The sequence below is a fragment of the Anomaloglossus baeobatrachus genome, chromosome 3 (assembly GCF_048569485.1).
Source record: "Anomaloglossus baeobatrachus isolate aAnoBae1 chromosome 3, aAnoBae1.hap1, whole genome shotgun sequence".
NCBI classification, from domain to species: Eukaryota; Metazoa; Chordata; class Amphibia; order Anura; family Aromobatidae; genus Anomaloglossus; species Anomaloglossus baeobatrachus.
In genome coordinates, this window is record NC_134355.1 from 101885434 (window position 1) to 101904399 (window position 18966).

At 43.7% G+C, this 18966-nt stretch overlaps 1 protein-coding gene across 1 annotated transcript in view; it reads right to left on the minus strand.

The window, feature by feature from the left end:
- Window positions 1-530: 530 nt before the first annotated feature.
- Window positions 531-18966, minus strand: part of LOC142297178 (protocadherin Fat 4-like) — a 225280-nt gene continuing 206844 nt past the window's right edge. The window contains exons 42-44 of the mRNA XM_075341447.1: window positions 18526-18657; window positions 16619-16766; window positions 531-2857 (exon numbers count right to left, since the gene is read on the minus strand). Of these exons, the coding sequence (XP_075197562.1) occupies window positions 2717-2857; window positions 16619-16766; window positions 18526-18657 (421 nt within the window). The 3' untranslated portion in view covers window positions 531-2716. The remainder of the gene's footprint in view (window positions 2858-16618; window positions 16767-18525; window positions 18658-18966) is intronic.

The following is an 18966-nucleotide window of genomic DNA, read 5'->3' on the forward strand; positions in this document are numbered from 1 at the left end:
TGGGGGTATTTATCAGGATGGGGGTATATATCAGGATGGGGGCTATACCAGGATAAGGGACATATATATAAGGATGGGGATCATATACAAGGCAGGAGGATCATTACCAGGATGGGGTACCTTAGTAGAGAATTTGGGCACATTACCTTCATAACAGTGTCAGCAGCAGATCCTCGCCCCATAACAGGTGTCATGACCAACTTTTTTGCTTAAGATTTTATTTTCTTATTTTCCTCCTCTGAAACCAGGGTGTGTCTTATGGTCTGGTGCATCTTATAGTCCGAAAAATACAGTATATATTTTGTGGTTCAGTTAATTTTGTGATTTTAACATCAATGTGGCTTCTTCAGATGTTTTAGGCTCATTCATGAAATGCAACTTTTTAAAAAGCTGCAAAATTTGGCACAGCTTTACTCACAGTCACATTCTTTGAGACATTTTACAAAACGCTCAACTTTTTTCCTCTAAACAGTTGCAAAACATTACAAACAAGAGGACAAATGAGTTTTATAGTGCAAAAAAGTGTACAAGATTTTATTTAAAGACAGCAAGTGAACATCCATTAAAATCAAGTAAAAAATACGTAAAAAGTATACAAGACCAAGCTCCAAAGTTTATGCATCAATGTCAGGTTTAACAGTACATTTCAATAGCCTTTTATATCAGTACTTCAATACCTGTAGAGGGACATATATATTACAAGTAATTCCCTCTGGAAATATGCCCATGGAAGATATAACACTTTCAGGGTTAACAATACAGGTCAATAACCTCTTTATCAGTACATCAATGCATGACAACAGGGGGGCATGTTATATTACAAGTGTTCCCCCTGGGACTGTGCCCATAGAAAGTGTGACCCATCCAGAACCTATTCACACTTCAATTAGTGTGAATAGTGATGACATATCTACCAGTGGTAGCAGCATAAGGGTGGCAGCTTGGTGGCAAGACCTCAAGAAGCGACGTACGTTTCGATTATGTTGTTTCTTGTTTGTAATATAATGTGGAGTTGGTGCTCATTGTAGGGATCCATGAGATTCATTAACCACAAAAGACTTTGTTTGGGGGTACGGAGCTATTTGCTAATCTACAGTTGCAAAACAGTTGAAGGCAGCAAAAATGTTGGGGCAAAAATGTTGGGGCTTTTCATGATTCACGCATGCCATTTTTATGAATTTGGTGCAAAAAAATCATCAAACACCACAAGTCAAGAAAATAAATGACTTAAATAAATGCAAATAAAGAATTGGACCCTATCTTTCTAATATTAAAGAGGATATTCAAAACTTTTATTTTCTTTACCATATTGCTAACTGCCTATTGTGCACGTCTGACGGCACAGAGCAGTCACAGAACGCTCTTGCTTTTACTCTCTGTGCTGTTGATGTAGATGTGACTCTCAACACTATGTTGATTGACAGCTGGCTCCAGCGTGCCTAACTACAAGAAGCCAGCTTTCAATCAGCATGATACCAGCAGTCACATCCCATCGTCACAGCAGCCCAGAAGAAGAGCTGCTTTGTTGACATAGAGCAGCTGAATCATGACTGTTTTCAGTTGGCACCAGGTAGGTACAACAGGCAGGTAGGTGCCTCTGTTAGGAACTCCCTGCCTGTTAGTTTGTAGGCATATAGTAAAAGAAAAATTCCTGGATTACCACTTTAACTAACCAGTTCTCACTTAGGCTGGGCTCATATGGTGATATCTCAGTGCATTTAAATCACAGATATACTGTATAACCACCTTGGATAATGATAGAAAAAAAAATGGACCACAACTGTAACTTATGAACTTGGACTTAAATGGATTGTCCAATACAGAAAATATGTCTAAAAATCAATTTTTAAACCCAAACTACTTTTGTAATTTGTTGTCTTTGAAAAGTCCTTACTGCTCTCCTTCTGCAACTAATTCCTATTTGTTTTCTCACTTTTCTTCCTGTGATGTTCTGATTGAGTCCCATCATTCACTGTAGATTCTAAAACATGATATCATCGGGAGGATGGCCCTGAGTTCACTTCCCTGCAGCTTTGATGACCCCACATCCTTAAACAGGATGTCATCGGGGATCAGGGGTGGCACTGTGTTCACTGCCCCTGCTTCTATCATCGCTACCACTTGGTGGCAATACGTTTGATGGTGGTAACAGAAGATGAGGGGTTGAGCTACAGTTTCTTCTCCTTGTTTATTTTGCTGTGATTGATTCAGGATGTCATCAGTGAGTGGTGGTAAAAAAAAAAGCTGGAGGTAAGTGACCCCAGCACCGCCCCTTGATGACGTCCTATTTTGGGAGGGGTGATTGAAGATGCAGCGGAGTGACTGCTGGGTCATCCTGCAGATGACATCATGTTAGAGAATCACCAGTGAAAACTCGTTCTCTCTAGAGTCCCAGCTTTCACAGAATATCACAGGAAGAATATAATAAGTCACAGGAAGAATAAATAAGAATATAACAGAATATCACAGGTAGAAAAGTAAGAAAGCAGATATAGGGATTAGAGAAGAGTAAGTAATTTTCAAATCAAGAAGTAAATTACGAAATTAGTTAAGATTTAAAAATAGATCTTTACACAGGACATTTCATGTATAAGACAATCCCTTTAAAGTGTTATTCTTATTTCCCAATGAGTAACAAACTATAATGAGGCTTTCAAATTTGACTGATAAATTATCTGCCGTCAGGGTGAGATAGATTCTTTTAAGAAACAATAATTTATTCCTCATATAAAGACGCAACACCACCGCATGACTTTATGTCATCGCCATCAGCCGGAGGTCCTTCAATTTCTTGAATGATGATCGGTTCAGGAAATTCCAGGATTTCTTCCTTTATTTCATCATTTTTAGTAGACTCCTTTAAAAGGGGAAAACATAATAACAGATTTGTGAACATGCATTTTTATATTAAGCAGCTGTAGCGCCTTATATATAATATATGTAGTATAGGTAAACCTAGAAATCATTCTGCTATAGAATTATTGCTAGCATGGAAAATTTGGTTGTTACCAAACATAGCTGTAAATAAATATTCACAAAGGAAAGAAACAAAAGGTAAAAACATAAAACACAAAAAAAAGCTGTTCACTTATCGCAACCTTAAAAAAAATCAATAGGGACCATGTGTGCTAAGCTGATGAGTTTTCTCAAAGCCATTCGCCTATCAATATGAAAAAAAAAGTGTAAACGAATATATTAGGTAAGGAAGGCTCCATTGTGACTTTGGGATTGAAGACCAAGGTGAGGGGGTGTGAGTTTGCCGAACAATGTGACTGTGTATTAAGGGATTTTAATAATCGTTTTAAAAATTCAAAACAATAACTTTAACTTTCCCATCTATTTTGCCTTGAACAGCACTGAAGAGTATGCTAGATCCTGAATTCTTATCTACTAGATAATATCTAGGACCAGCCTACCTATGATATAGAATTAACATTATTAATTAGAGGTAATATAAATACTTACCAAGCCAGATACCATTGTGTTATTATTTGTCCTTGTTTCTGCTAACTTTTATTATGTTCCTATGTGGTTTTATTGCCTATTATACTAATTTTAAGCCAAGGCTTTACCAATTCAGATGCATGAATGGGGAGTGTGTTCCCTAGTTATCCTTTTGGTTCCCCATGGATGATTCTGAGAAGTGCTTATACACTGGACACCTTGAAGGAGGCTGGAGCTACAGGTCCAAACACATGACTATGATGAGCATGCCTATGTTTCTGCTTTTGCCTATGAATGCATGCACTTTGTTCATCACATTTATGTCTAGAGACATGATGTTCTTCCTGAGCACCACTTGCACCTCTGCTCAGTAGTATTCTGGCCCAGGCACGCCTGCAGTTTTCTCAGAGTGCCTAGAAGTCAAGCCATTCCAGCAAAGGTAGTTGTAAAAGAACTGAAAAACGCAGGTATTATGTCAAATAACCAACCCTTGCCTGATGGCTGTCCTTCCGTTGTCTATTTTGAATGTATTGTTGCTGAAACTAAACTTTTTACTTAACCTCTCTTCTCCCCTAAAAGGATTTACTTAGTTTATGTATTAGCTGTCTCCATCTGCTTCCTAATGATTGCTCCCTTAACCTGTGTGTAAAGTCTGAAGTCCTCCAGAGGAAGAGATGAGAACTCAACTTCTAAAAAGAAAAATAGTACTTGCAAGAGACACCGCCAGGGGCATACATAGAAATCATGGGGCCCCAGAAGTTTTTTTATTGGGCCCCCCCCCCCAACCCCACCCTCCAAATAAAATAATTAATTTTCGGTTCGATCGCAGAAGAGCATATCTCACAACTTCGCAGCCCTTACAAAGTGATTTTCCTCATATTTAAGCCACTAGATTCCCATTTCATTACACTCATACAGTATGATTCCAACAAAAATGCTACATAAACACTGTATAATAATCCCACAGTGAAGTCCTACACAGTATGATGATCCTACGATCCTACTGTACCCACTCTCAACTACCTCGGCAAAGTATGGTGGTCACCACAACACAGTAGGATCCCCAATTGTGACCCTCACACAGCCCTCAATACAGTATAATGGAATTACATACAGTATAATAGCCCCCACACCTCTTCACAGTGTATAATGGTCCCCACTAGCCCTCCAAACAGTACAATGGCCACCACACAGGCCTCCACACAGTATGATGGACCCCACACAAACTTGCACAAGGTATCATTTCTTGCATACAGTATAGTGGCCCTCAAATAGCCCTCCATAGTGTATAAAGGCTCCCACATAGCCCTCCAAATATTAGAAATGCCTCCACATAGCTTTCCATATGTGACGCCCCAGGGGTGCTGATCCTGTTCAGGGATGCCACAGGTCTTGTACAGTCTGGCAACAGGTATGTCAGTTTTTTGTATATATCGTGACGCCACTCACGGCTAATGGTCAGTAAGGTTAATGACCGCCGCTGCAGGTTTTATGAGATTCTGGGGCTGATGGGGTCTACAGCCAGGTGGTGTAGCCTCCCGTGAGTGAGGCAGGCCCCAGGGGCTCGGGTGATCAAGGTATCTGGTTCCAAAATAACAGAGACTGAGTCCGAAAGTCTTTCAACTGGTTTTTACTCACTTTCAGATGTTGCTCTGAGCTCACCCGGGCGATGCAGCGATGAACCAGGTAGAACCAGGTCTCCTTCAGGCCAGTCTGAGGGTAACTGTTAGCTCACCTTCCTAGCACTTCTTTGTTCGGATAACCCCCTGACTTGGAGTACCTTGGGGGTCTATCCAGGGAGTCGCAACTGCTTTTTCTCCCCTGTGTTTGGCCCGTTTGCCGGCAGCATAGACCAAGTGAGATGGCTTCAGGCTCTGTCTCCTTATGGGTCCCTGCGTTTCTGCTGAGGTTCGGACTCTGTCAGGTTGGTGAGGTACTTGTAGTTCCCCTCACCGGCAGGTTTAGCAGGTCGTTAAACTGGGGTCTGCTCTAGGGACCTGTTCCCCGTATGTGCCTAGTCACCAGGAGCACCTTCTCTCTGTTTCCCTCAGTGACTGTTCTCCCCCGCCAACTGTCACTACACTCGCGCAGGGTCTGACTAGTGGCAGCGCGTATCTCCCTCGCGACCGCCGCGCACCACTACCAGACTGGCTCTCCTTCTTTCCTGACAGCCTCTGCACTCTAGCTCCCAGCCCCTCCGCTTCCCCCTTTGATAAGATTTGAAGGCTATCCCCCTCCGGAGACTATCCAAGGGTCCCATCTACTGGTGTGGGAGAACTAGTTGCTATGTGTCTGTGTGTACACACCTCATTCTGGCCCTTAGGATTACCTGGAAGTACTGTCCCAGCATGGGTGCAGTACTGAGGGGTAACTGACCAGGTCAGGGGCGCCACACATACAGTAGAATGCCCCGCATATAGTATAATAAACACCCCATAGTTCTCTATATAGAATAATGCACCTCTCATAGTCCTCCATATAAAATAATGCACCCCTCATAGTCCTCCATATAAAATAATATACCCCTCATAGTCTTCCATATAAAATAATGCACATCCCATAGTCATCCATATACTGTAGTATAATGCACATCTCATAGTCCACCATTTCGAATAATGCACCCCCATAGCCCACTGTATAAAAGAATGCACACTCCATAATCATTAGTATAGTATTATGGTCAAATGTGTACTCATTAAGAAAAAATACTCACCTTCTGTTGTTTCCCCAATGCTCCAGTCTCCTTAGTGAGCGTTCTGCAGCTCTACTCATCTCAGCACAGTGAGCTCTGAGGATAATTTCCCTTTTTAAAGAGAATGCTGAGAAATTGAAAAAGGAGGTAAAACATAAATTTCCTAGTTTACTAGCTACACCATATAACTGTTTTTTTCTCTACTACCTGTGTTGGGGATGAGAATTAAGTAACCAGAAATACTTAATTCAGCCATTTCATAGACTCAGGTATATAGATAAGTAGATGTAAACTAACACACATATTTATGCATGTCTTTGTTCCTTAACACAGTATATATCAGTATATGTAATTTGAAGATGGCTGCCATATCCTGTCTACACCCGGGATGATGAACAAAGAGAATTCCTAAAGCTTGGACTGTCCAATCAAGAAGAGGATATGCAGATTTCTATACGTCTTGAAGCCCCGACCTACGATACTTGATTGGACTAAAACTTTTGTTCACACCCCTTTACTTCTCGGCCTAGGGGCTTTGTCTAAGAATAAAGTTCAGTTCCCTCAGGGTCTGTCATGGAGAAGGTCCATAACCGATATAGTGTCTATTATTGTTCTTTCTCGCGTGCACTCATGACATTATAATTTGAAAGAGCAGTCAGATCCAAAGAGTGACCGGTTGAGTCACGTCCTTAACAGTGGAGGCACTGCTGAGATTACCGTAAGAAGGATTGGCCGAATCTCTCTCTCAGATCCAGGAGACCATTTCCCAGTACCCGGGGGCCCCCGACAATGAGAATTGATCACTCTCAAAATCACAGGTGAGTGTCATATACATTGTATGTGATGTGTCCTGTGAATCGGTGGTCTTCGGCGAAAAGTTTGATCTCTGATCTGAGAGGGATATTGACGCTGGTGACCCTTGGCGGGCCTGTATCCTTCGCCGGTAGTCTAGAACAAAGACAAGAACCCAGGCCCATAAGTTCTGGTTCCGTAGGGTTAACAGATCTGACTGTCTGTATTCTTGAGTTGCTGTAAGTGAGGCAGAAATTGGGAGCTTTCAGCTCCACGGAAAGCTTGTAAATTCTTCGCTCTGATTTAGTTCTCAAAGAGTTAATTGTCTGTCCCTGCATTCTTTCACTGAGAGGGAAGAGGAAGAGAGGGGGGGTCATACGCAGGGCTGTATTTTTCCTTCATGCTGCCCTAGGCACTTTAAGTGGTCGCGCCCCTCAGTGACAACGTAAAACTATGAGTTTTCGCACACAACATCTGTTTAAGGCAAATCTACTCTGTGAAACACTTTAAAAAGTATCAATGAGAAATGAAGGGCACTAACCCCCTCCAATAGGGATCACCACAGGCACATCAAAACATAGCATGAGTATAAAATATTCCCACCACACCGTCCCCACTTATATACTGTGACTGACACTGCCCCTAATAAACTAAAACACCACACTGCCCTCACTTATAAATTACTGTATACCCACCACAACTTCCTCGATTATGAAATATGATCTGCACATTGTCCTCACATCATGCTGCCCCCTCCTCACAATGTCCCATGCATGCTTCACCCTCCTCACAGTGTTCCATGCATGCTGCCCCCTCCTCACAGTATCCCATGCATGCTGCCCCGCCTCACAATGTCCCATGCATGCTGCCCCCTCCTCACAATGTCCCATGCATGCTGCCCCCTCCTCACAATGTCCCATGCATGCTGCCCCCGCCTCACAATGTCCCATGCATGCTGCCCCCGCCTCACAATGTCCCATGCATGCTGCCCCCTCCTCACAATGTTACATGCATGCTGCCCCCTCCTCACAATGTCCCATGCATGCTGCCCCCTCCTCACAATGTCCCATGCATGCTGCCTCCTCCTCACAATGTCCCATGCATGCTGCCCCCTCCTCACAATCTCCCATGCATGCTGCCCCCTCCTCACAATGTCCCATTCATGCTGCCCCCTCCTCACAATGTCCCATGCATGCTGCCACCTCCTCATAGTGTCCCATGCATGCTGCCCACTCCTCACAGTGTCCTATGCATGCTGCCCCCTCCTCACAGTGTTCCATGCATGCTGCCCCCTCCTCACAATGTCCCATGCATGCTGCCCCCTTCTCACAATGTCCCATGCATGCTGTCCCCTCCTCACAATGTCCCATGTATGCCGCCCCCTTCTCACAATGTCCCATGCATGCTGCCCCCTCCTCATAATGTCCCATGCATGCTGCCCCCTCCTCACATTCTCCCATACACGCTGCCCCCTCCTCACAATGTCCCATGCATACTGCCCCCTCCTCACAGTGTCCTATGCATGCTGCCCCCTCCTCACAATGTCCCATGCATGCTGCCTCCTCCTCACAGTGTCCCATGCATGCTGCCCCTCTCCATGAGCTCCCAATGCTGCCTTCCTCTTTTCCATAATGACACCTCCATGCTGCCCCACTCATCATATTAAGACCACCACACTAGCGCTTATGCTGAGACACCCCCCCACACACACTACCCCACTCTTGATATTGACTCCCCTACATTGCTCCACTCCATACTGAGCCCACACATGCTGCCTCTTCTCCATAATGAGCTCCCAATGCTGCCCCCCTCTTATTCTGAGTCCTTACACTCACCCCATCGATTTTGTCATTGCACTATCCCTCAACCCTTGTCCCCTGTCTCTAGCATTAGCCCCTCTCTCCCACTCCCCCAGCAGCAGCCTCTCTCCGCCCAGCCTCCCCCAGCATCAGCCTCTCTCCCCCCAGCCTCAGCCTCTCTGCCCCTCAGCCTATCCCCAGCATCAGCCTCTCTCTCCCCCCAGCCTCAGCCTCTCTCCCCCCAGCCTACCCCCAGCCTCAGCCTCTCTCTCCCTCCAGCCTCAGCCTCTCTCTCTTCCCAACCTCCCCCCAGCCTCAGACTCTCTCTCTTCCCAGCCCCCCTCTCTCTCTCTTCCCAGCCTCCCCCAGCCCCTCTCTCTCTCTCTTCCCAGCCCCCCCCAGCCTATCTCTCTCTTCCCAGCCTCCCTCCAGCCTCTCTCTCTCTTCTCAGCCTTCCCCCAGCCTCTCTCTCTTCCCAGCCTCCCCCCAGCCTCTCTCTCTCTTCCCAGCCTCCCCCCAGCCTCTCTCTCTTCCCAGCCTCCCCCAGCCTCTCTCTCTCTCTTCCCAGCCTCCCCCAGCCTCTCTCTCTCTCTTCCCAGCCTCCCCCCAGCCTCTCTCTCTCTTCCCAGCCTCCCCCAGCCTCTCTCTCTCTTCCCAGCCTCCCCCAGCCTCTCTCTTCCCAGCCTCCCCCCAGCCTCTCTCTCTCTCTTCCCAGCCTCTCTCTCCTCCCAGCCTCTCTCTCTTCCCAGCCTCCCCCAGCCTCTCTCTCTCTTCCCAGCCTCCCCCCAGCCTCTCTCTCTCTTCCCAGCCTCCCCCTAGCCACTCTCTCTTCCCAGCCTCTTCCCAGCCTCCCCCCAGCCTCTCTCTTCCCAGCCTCCCCCCAGCCTCAGCCTCTCTCTTCCCAGCCTCCCCCCGGCCTCTCTTTTCTCAGCCTCCCCCAGCCTCAGCCTCTCTCCCCCCAGCCTCCCCTTGCATGATTATAGTGGACAAAAAGAGGCATCGCAACGATCACCAACTAACCTGTAAGGTGCCCATACATTCTAGGCTCTGCCTTAGCGCATACATGCTCCGGTGCACGCTGCACTGCTCTGGTGATTATCCTCTTCTGGCTGGCTCCAGCTTCAGTCATGTCCTCCTCCGCGGCGTGTCGTCTGCAGCATTGGATGCTGCAGCACGGGGCAGTGAGCTGATTGGCGCGCCCGCGCTCCTCTGACCCCGGAAGTGCAGGCGCTAGAACTGCCGGGGTCAATCAGCTCACTATGCCTGGCGCCCGCCGTGTATTTGAATAGACAGAAGTGCGCCTCTCCTCCCTCTCACCCCCCCCCCCCCGAGAACACAGCGGATTCACTAAACTGTGTAACGGAGGGAGCGGCGGGGGGATGTAAAAAAAATATAATTTTTTTTTTTGCTGCCAGAAAGTGCCGCCCCCCGCAACATGCCGCCCCAGGCACGGGACCACGGGTGCCTAGTGGCAAATACGGCCCTGGTCATACGCCCAGTGGCTGCTTAAACATGGACAGAGCAGGGATCTGGAAATTACGCAGCGACATGCCTGCAGTCTTTCTTTCACTGAGAGGGCAGCAGGAAGGGGGGTCAAGACAGCCCAGCCACACGGTTGCTTGGAGCGAGAAAGAGGAAGGGGGGTTAGCAATCCCCCACTCCTGTAGTCTTTACATTGGAAGCAAGAAGGAGGGAGACAGAGAGGGCTATTTTGGAATTTGAAACAGAAACTAGCTGGTTATGCGTTTTCAGTATTTCCAATTAAGTTTGTGGGGGTTTTTTGGACAGAAGTATGGGAACTAGCGATATTCCTGTGTTGCAGATGACACATTCACTGCTTATTAAATATTGAATATTAAATATTGAATAGATAGTAGGCAAGGAGGGAAGGGTTCAGGTAAAATGTTGGAATTAGCATATTCCCCTGCGTTTTAGTAATAGACGCGAGCCACTGTTATGAGGGGGTAGGTCTTCATAACGAGGCGGGAAAGAATTCCAGTTGGAACCGGCCGGTCCAATCAGAGCACTATGCATACTCTGTTTAAAAAGAAATGTGTTTTTTTGGTAGGAGCTGAGAACGCTATCGTCCTAGTTGAAGAAAAAAAAGAGCGAGAAAAGTATACAAAGGATTGTAAGGAATTGTGTAAAGTAGTTGGGCTATCATCAGATGGCAGGCTGCAACCCATGTACGGAAGTCCATATTAATCTCCAGTGAGTTTATAATGAAGAACAAAGACCCCATTCACTGTCTGTTGCTGTTTGTAGAATTACTAATGTTTTTCTCTAGCTGTGCCTCATTGTTCTCCTTTAGAAGTCATTATATCTGGTACTAAACAAACCTCTCCTTTGTATGTTGTAATGCAAACCAGTTTACAGTCATTACAAGTAACACCCCTGGCTCCGTCCGTAGCTTCTGCCCCTCCCACTACACCCATGGAGTACTAATATGGACGTACACCTGGAAGTCAGGTACCTGGAATTTCCTGTGGTGGCCATCTTGCTACACCCACTGATGGCAGTACACCTTTTCAGCCACGCCTCTCTCAGTGGTTCTTTGGACTCTTAAACCATCCCCTCTAAACTTTTTTCTTTTTTAGGGGGGAGAGGGGAGGAAGTGTGTTCTCTAGTATATATGACTAATATATTTGAATAAGTATAAAACAGTATATTTGTTTACTCAGCAATCCAATAAATGCAGGTCAAAGATAAATAAGTGAAATTTTTAAAGAATTGATAAATAGAAAGAGGTAATTGTCCACATAAAATAATTGGTATTTTAGAATTCTTGCAACATTATATCATACAATAGAATAGAGGCAGGTAAATACATATCTTTGTATTGTGCTACTTAATCTAAAAAAAATTTTTTTAAACGACTTACCCTTACTAATGTCAGAAGGTATCAAATCCATTTGTAGAAAGAAAAAAAGAGAAAAATATATAATGTATCTAATGGAGATGTGGAGATGTGTGTGTTGTAGAGCGTGAGATGTTTTCACGGCTACGTCTTTGTTATAACAAAAGATGAGGGTTTTTTTCCTTCTCTCTCTCTGGCTTCTACTAAGAGATAAGAATTTTTAGTTTCCTGCTTGTACCTGAATGATTCAATTAATTTTGTAGGGAAAATTAGATTTCATGAGACAGGCAAATTAGTTTCTGTGTTGTTTATCGTAAGGGTTTAAAATTCCCCAGCAATGTATATTGTTGTAAGATATATGTTATTTTCAGTGTTTGTCCAAGTTTAGTTTCTAGTATGTAGCTAATTTATTAATTGCTGTCTTATTTTTTCTTTTAGGGAATACCAGCATAAAAAACTCAGAATTTTGTTACATTGGTAAATAAACAACTAAACAAGGGGGGACGAAGGTATTAATTATATTCTCCAACAGTAGAGGGTGCAGCAGGCATATTAGATAGGTTTTGAAGCTGGCTTTTTTTTAGTACTATGAGGCATATCTGTTCACTGAAATAGGAAAGTCTTGTATTATATGTTTGTTTGTTTATTTATTTAGTATTTACAGACATGTGAAGTATAGATGATCACTAGCTATATTATGGTCAGAGTTAAAGTTCTAAGAATGATCTAATGTATATTTTTAGTTTTTTGTTTTTATAGATGGAACAAGATGTTGGTCGATTCTACACTGGATATGCTGCGGTTTGCACAACATGAGGTAGTCTAAATTCGAACCACTCCCTCCCCTCCTATCGGTACAAGAGGTAGTGACGCATTAAAGGCCTCTCTAGATGGGTAGAACAGGAGTGGGTAAGAGTCTTTAGATGTGTATGTAGGTTGTAGATCTTTCCTGTTGTCAAATGAATTAGGTATGCTGAAGAGAAAATCTAGATCTGAGCTGATGGAATCGGATGGAGATCCTCGCACAGGTGCAGCTGACCAAGAAGCAGTGAACGGACCTAGAGTTGAGAGTCTTTCACCAATATGGACCATACCTCGGTGGCACTTGTCACATCAGTGAATTTTGTCACTCCTTGTGTTCTTAAATCCCTACAGGAACAATCACATCAACAAGGAATGGAGTGTGACATGCAGGGAGCCAACTGACTGAGGAAAGTCTGTGGATAAAGGGTGGTAAGCTTTCTCTGTCATGAGAGCTCTTCTTAATGATGGCCCAGGTAACCTATGGACTAAAATCTGTGTAAGACAATTGTCAGTGTGTGCTTTGGTAACACCAAGGTTCAGTACCCAGGTGAGCAGATTCACCCAGTCTTATAAGACATGTGCCTAGAACGAAGTGAGAAAAAAAACTGTAAAGAATCCGCAGTAACACCTTGCACCTGCTCTACCCATTCTTAGAGACTGCAGACTGATTATAGATGTATGTCATGAGCACGTTGTATGCAAGTCTGTGCGTGTTGTGTAGATTTCTCTCCAGGTTTGGTCAGAGGCATTCCAGTGCAGAAAACGACGTTATTGCTGAGAAGCACATGATGGTGGTATGTTAAAAAATGGGTTTACAAAAAGCGTATATTTTATAGAAAGTGGAAACTGGCAAATCGTGTACGAAATGTATGTTTTGTTTTCTTTTCGTAATAAACAGGTCTTTATGTAAGATGTTTTTTGGTTTAGGACAGGCATGTACAATTTTTATATGATTGACTAAAGAGTGTGATAATCAGGTGTATTTTTCAATTCCAGATCTTAAATCAGAGCTAGTAGTATATGGTTTTCGGTCAGGAGACTGATTGATCCTAAAGGACAAGTGAAAAAGAGCCATGAGTCAACACCAGATGGGCCGATCAAAAAAAAAAATATCCATGGATCCACACCTCGCATTGCAGAAGGGTCAATCAACCAGAGGTGCACTGAGCGTTCTGCTCATACTTATCCTTTTCAGAAAACCTGTACAGTCTCAGACCATTATTGCCAGAACAGTTAGAAGTGAGGACTTAGAGAACCTTGGGACATGGGAAAGCCCCACTACGAAGAGTGAGGCTAGGCGAGTGCCTAGGAGTCCTTGGTCTCAAACCGGTGAAGAAAACCCCTTTCACCTTTCCGCCCATGCCTCAACGTTCAGTTAGGCAGTTTTTCCAACAGATCTTTCTACCTCTCTTCCTAAGGGAACACAGTACCCTTAGAATTCAGAAATGGCAGAAATAAGTCTTTAGGGGGGACTGTTGGGGATGAGAATTAAATAACCAGAAATACTTAATTCAGCAATTTCATAGACTCAGGTATATAGTTTAGTAGATGTAAACTAACGCACATATTTATGCATGTCTTTGTTCTTTAACACAGTATATATCAGTATATGTAATTTGAAGATGGCTGCCATATCCTGTCTACACCCGGGATGATGAACAAAGAGCATTCCTAAAGCTTGGACTGTCCAATCAAGAAGAGGATATGCAGATTTCTATACGTGTTGAAGCCCTGACCTACGATACTTGATTGGACTAAAACTTTTGTTCACACCCCTTTACTTCTCGGTCTAGGGCTTTGTCTAAGAATAAAGTTCAGTTCCTTCAGGGTCTGTCATGGAGAAGGTCCATAACCGATATAGTGTCTATTATTGTTCTTTCTCGCGTGCACTCATGACATTATAATTTGAAACAGCAGTCAGATCCAAAGAGTGACCAGTTGAGTCACGTCCTTAACACCTGTATGATGACACTTCTTTGAGAGTCCTAGTGCATCCTAGCCACTCCCTGAAATAAAGCATAATGCGAGTAATAATGAAGTGGTCACAGAGCAGTGTATGGTGTCAGGATACCTGGTGTTCAGAGACCTGCGCCGCCCTCGTAATTGACATCACTGCTCTCTGAATGTTGGGTATCCTGACACTGAACACTGAGAATGCGTTCTGCTCTGTTGCCAGCTAGTTACTACCGATCTGAACCGGCAACACAGAGCGTGCTGTCATTGTGCACATCACACAATGACAGTGCGCAAGAGCACAGCAGAGACCAGACCAGCCCCTGAAACAAGAGTCACTGATGACGAGGCTTCTTTTTAGGGAGTGCACAGAGGGTGCGGTAATGACTGGGCTGGGATTAGACAGACTGTGGCTGATACGAGTTGGGTAGTATGCCTCAGCTACCAGGGTCCCTTTAATGCCAAGTGGCAAGTTTAGCCTGCTGAGGAGAAGCTGACTTTTTTCTTATGGTTGTAATTTTTAGTGTCACCCTCCTGGTGTATTTTTATATACCCATGGTTTAGTGCACACGCTGCAGATTTACCGCGGATTTTGCTGCTGAAAATTTGTCTAACATTGCCGTAGTCATTCCCCAGCAAATCCTATGAGTTTTAAAAAATGCTGTGCGCACACTGCGTTTTTTTATACCCGTGGATTTACCCGCGGATTTTCTGCTGCAGAATTAATGAGCATGTCACTTCTTTTCCGCAGGTACCTGCGGCTTTTGCCATAGATAATGGTAAAAATCCGTGGGGACCAACTTGCAGAAAATCCGCGGCAAACCGCGGTAAATCCGCGGCAAACCGCGGTAAGACCACATGCAGATTTTGCTGCGGTTTTCGGGCCTTTTTTTTTTTTTACCTCCGGTGCGGGATTATTTAAGAGGGTCCGGATTTTCCTTAAGAAAAAGGCACTTTCTAGTGCGCACATAGCCTAAAGGCCACGTTACATGCTACGACGCACATCCGGCATTGTTTGACATATCGTAACGTGTGACAGCTATGTGCGGCAGTGAACGAGCAGAAATATTCACCTTCTTGTTCATCGTTGACACGTCGTTCATTTTCTAAATCTCGGTCAATTTCTGGATGCAGGTTGTTCGTCGTCCCTGAGGCACCACAGATCGCTCTGTGTGACACCCCGGGGACGACGAACACAGCTTACCTGTGTCTCGCTGGCAATGCGGAAGGAAGGAGGTGGGCGGGATGTTACGTCCCGCTCATCTCCGCCCCTCCACTTCTATTGGGCGGCCGCTGTGTGACGTTGCTGTGACGCCAAACGTCCCTCCCCCTCCAGGAAGTGGATGTTCGCTGCCACAGCGAGGTCGCTTGGAAGGTAAGTACGTGTGACGGGGGTTACCGACTTTGTGCAACACGGCCAACAAATTGCCCGTGCCGCACAAACTATGGGAGCGGGTGCGATCGCACGACACATCGACATGTGTAAAGCAGCCTTTAGTCTTCTTCACCTGCTATCTTCACAAAGCTTTACTTCCTTTACATTGAAAACCAAAGCTGAGCCTTTGGCACTGGAGTTCTAAGTGCAGCTTTATATTCCCCCTACTCCATTTTCATTACATAAATACTTAATTTGCTGCTGAGGAAAAATAGGAAGTAAAAATTGTTACTGGAAATGTTGCAATTAATTCCAGATGCAGCACATAGTACTCAGTAATTGTTTTATTCTGGTAGAATTTTGTCTATTTTAGTTAGGTAATATGGGGGTTATGTAGCATCAATTATATTATGTAAATTATGTATTCAGTGTGGGCTGCTCCTAGGGAGTAATTCAGTCCTACTTTAAGGCATAATAAAAGCAAAATTTCAGGTAGCAGGTTTTACTTTTTCTCAGTACTATTGGGGTGAGTGCACACGATCAGTTTTATCAGCGGTTTAGACATACAGTGTTTTTGCTGCATCCAAAATGCTGCGTTTTAAGGTACAAGGACAGTGGACAGGACAGGATTAATAGAAATCTCCTGCCCATTGTGCTTCTTTTAGAAGTTCCGTTAGCCGACCTGTGGCGCGGCTTTCCGAGTCGCAGCATGTCAATTTATTTTTGCAGAGTCATGAGTGTTCTCAGCGGGAGAACAGAGGGAATATACTCTGCACCCAGAAACCTGATCATGGGCACAAATAATGCAAATATACACTGCATCCAGAACATTGGCACTCCAGATCGTGTGCACTTACCCTTATAACTTTTTTTTATGTATAAAAAAAGAATAAAGACTTTACCATATCAGATTCTTCAGTACTTTCATACGATTCCCAGGATTCTACATACTCTACTTGTTTCTCTTCTACTATCTTTAGCTCTTTTCCATCTTCGATTATTTCTTCTTCAGATACTGTTACAACTTTCTGTATACTTTTCTTCTCTTTACTAGGGAGAAAAAAAATAAAGGAATAAAACGTTAGAAAGGACTTTTTGAAGTCAGATTTGTTTGTGGCTGCGTTGCTTTTATTTAAATTATCATTGTATTGCGTAATGTTTTGATAAATTTGGATAACTTTAAAGAGAACACTGCTGTCAAGATTTATCCCCAATTTGTACACCGTCGTACTCTACAAGAGTGAAAATTCAGACTTCATTGTAAGAATTTACAAGTCACACATCTGACTTTAAGAGGATCTATCACCTGGAAAACTTTAGGAACTAATAGGAGACTAACATTTATAGCCTTTCTAGAATGGATATACATTGTAAAACATAAAAAAAATCCTATAATTTTGTGATACCAACGTGTGTGTGTGTGTGTGTGTGTGTTTGTGTGTGTGTGTGTGTGTGTGTGTGTGTGTATGTATGTATGTATGTATGTATATGTGTGTGTGTGTGTGTGTGTGTGTGTAGACCTGGAGTGTACAGCATGGAAACAAAGGGGAGATATTTTTCTGTTCTCTTAAAGGGGTTGTCTGGTCTAAAGTGATGTCTACAGTCACTCTGTGTGACTGAAGACTAATGAATCTTCCCACCGCACACAGTGGGCACTACAGGGATTCCCTGGGAATGGCAGTCACGTGACCGCAATTGTGGATATGCATGTTCCCAGAGAGGCCTCTCTCCATAGAACTGTATTGCGCAAGGCTGCGCCCAACAACATTGCAGACAGTTGTAGCTGAGAGCAAGCTCTGTTGATGTCACTGGTAGAATTTTGCATACTTGAAGCTGCAATGCAGGCTCTGACACCAAGCCAGATTATATTGGCACATAGAAATACACTGCTCCATACCATGTATCTCTATGTCCCTGTATTCTGGAGGGAGAATAAAATAAATATTTTTTTTTCCTATAAAATAACTAAAAGATATTAAAAAACAATTATAATGACATTTTTAATGTAAAATTTTTTAAAAAAATTAATAAACATCACAAATCATCAAATTACAGACATATTTGGTGTCCCTGTAATAGTAATGACCCAACAACAATTCAGTAATCAGATTATTTATGGTGATCGGTAAATGGAGTAAAAATATGGCGTGATTGATTATTTTTCTCTATTAAACCCATAAAAAAAATTACCCTGATTGTCTCAACACAAGGGCGAATGGGAAGAGCTGGGCAAAGTGCCAGAATTGGCTCATCTATTAGATGTGCCAGTTCTGTGACCACTACAGGGTACTATTTTTAGGCTGGGAAGGGTCAAATAACCATGGTCCTTCCAAGCCTGATAATACCAACCCACAGCTGTCTGCTTTACCTTGGCTCATTATCAAAAGTAGGGGGGAACTCCACGCCATTTATTTAAATTATTTATTTAATCCCTATGCACATTTGTTTTCAGTGCAATTGTCCTGCTCTTACCTCCATTTGGCTTCCTTTTGCAGGACCCTAACCCTTACAACAAACATTTTACAGTTCAAAAGTTTGGGTCCTCATTGACTTATATGAGGTTGGAGGTCAAGTTCGGGTAAAGTCCAAGTATCAAACTAAACCGTGTGAACCCGAACATCCATGCTTCCTTAGTTGTAAGACAAATTTCCATATTGCTGCTAAATTACTATATAATCCTTTCTGCAGCCTGTAGAATTAGGGATCTGTTTTGTTGCTTTACTTATAAAAAAATTCAGCAGTAAATATAACAGTCCCTGCACAAGCACAGGCCATTTCATGAGGGTCATAATACTTGTCTGGATAATACCTGTGTGCAGAAGTGTCTCCATAACTGGGATCCTCAACATATGTCACTGTTTCACTGATCGTCACATCCACAATTTCCTTTACTGTAGTTCCCTTTTCCTTTTCTGTAGTTTTGCTTTCCGTCGATAATGTGCTGTAAAACAAATTACAGAAATGAAGACATACTGGAGCTTGTGCACACGTGACCACACAGGAAAGTCAGATTATTGTCAGAGTTGTCCGTTTTGTGCAATCATTTTTTGTTAAACGTGTCCTCTGACATGAAGCTGATCACAGGACGTTCTTATTTTGATTGTAGATGGGTTTTTTTGCTAATTGGAACTGCCTCAGTTTTTGTAAATAGCATTTGGACATAAGATTACAGTAGCCACAAGGACCATAACCAGCAGCAGTCAGGATCAGACTCATTAACTTCTTTAGCATAGTTTTCTAAGCATGGTTT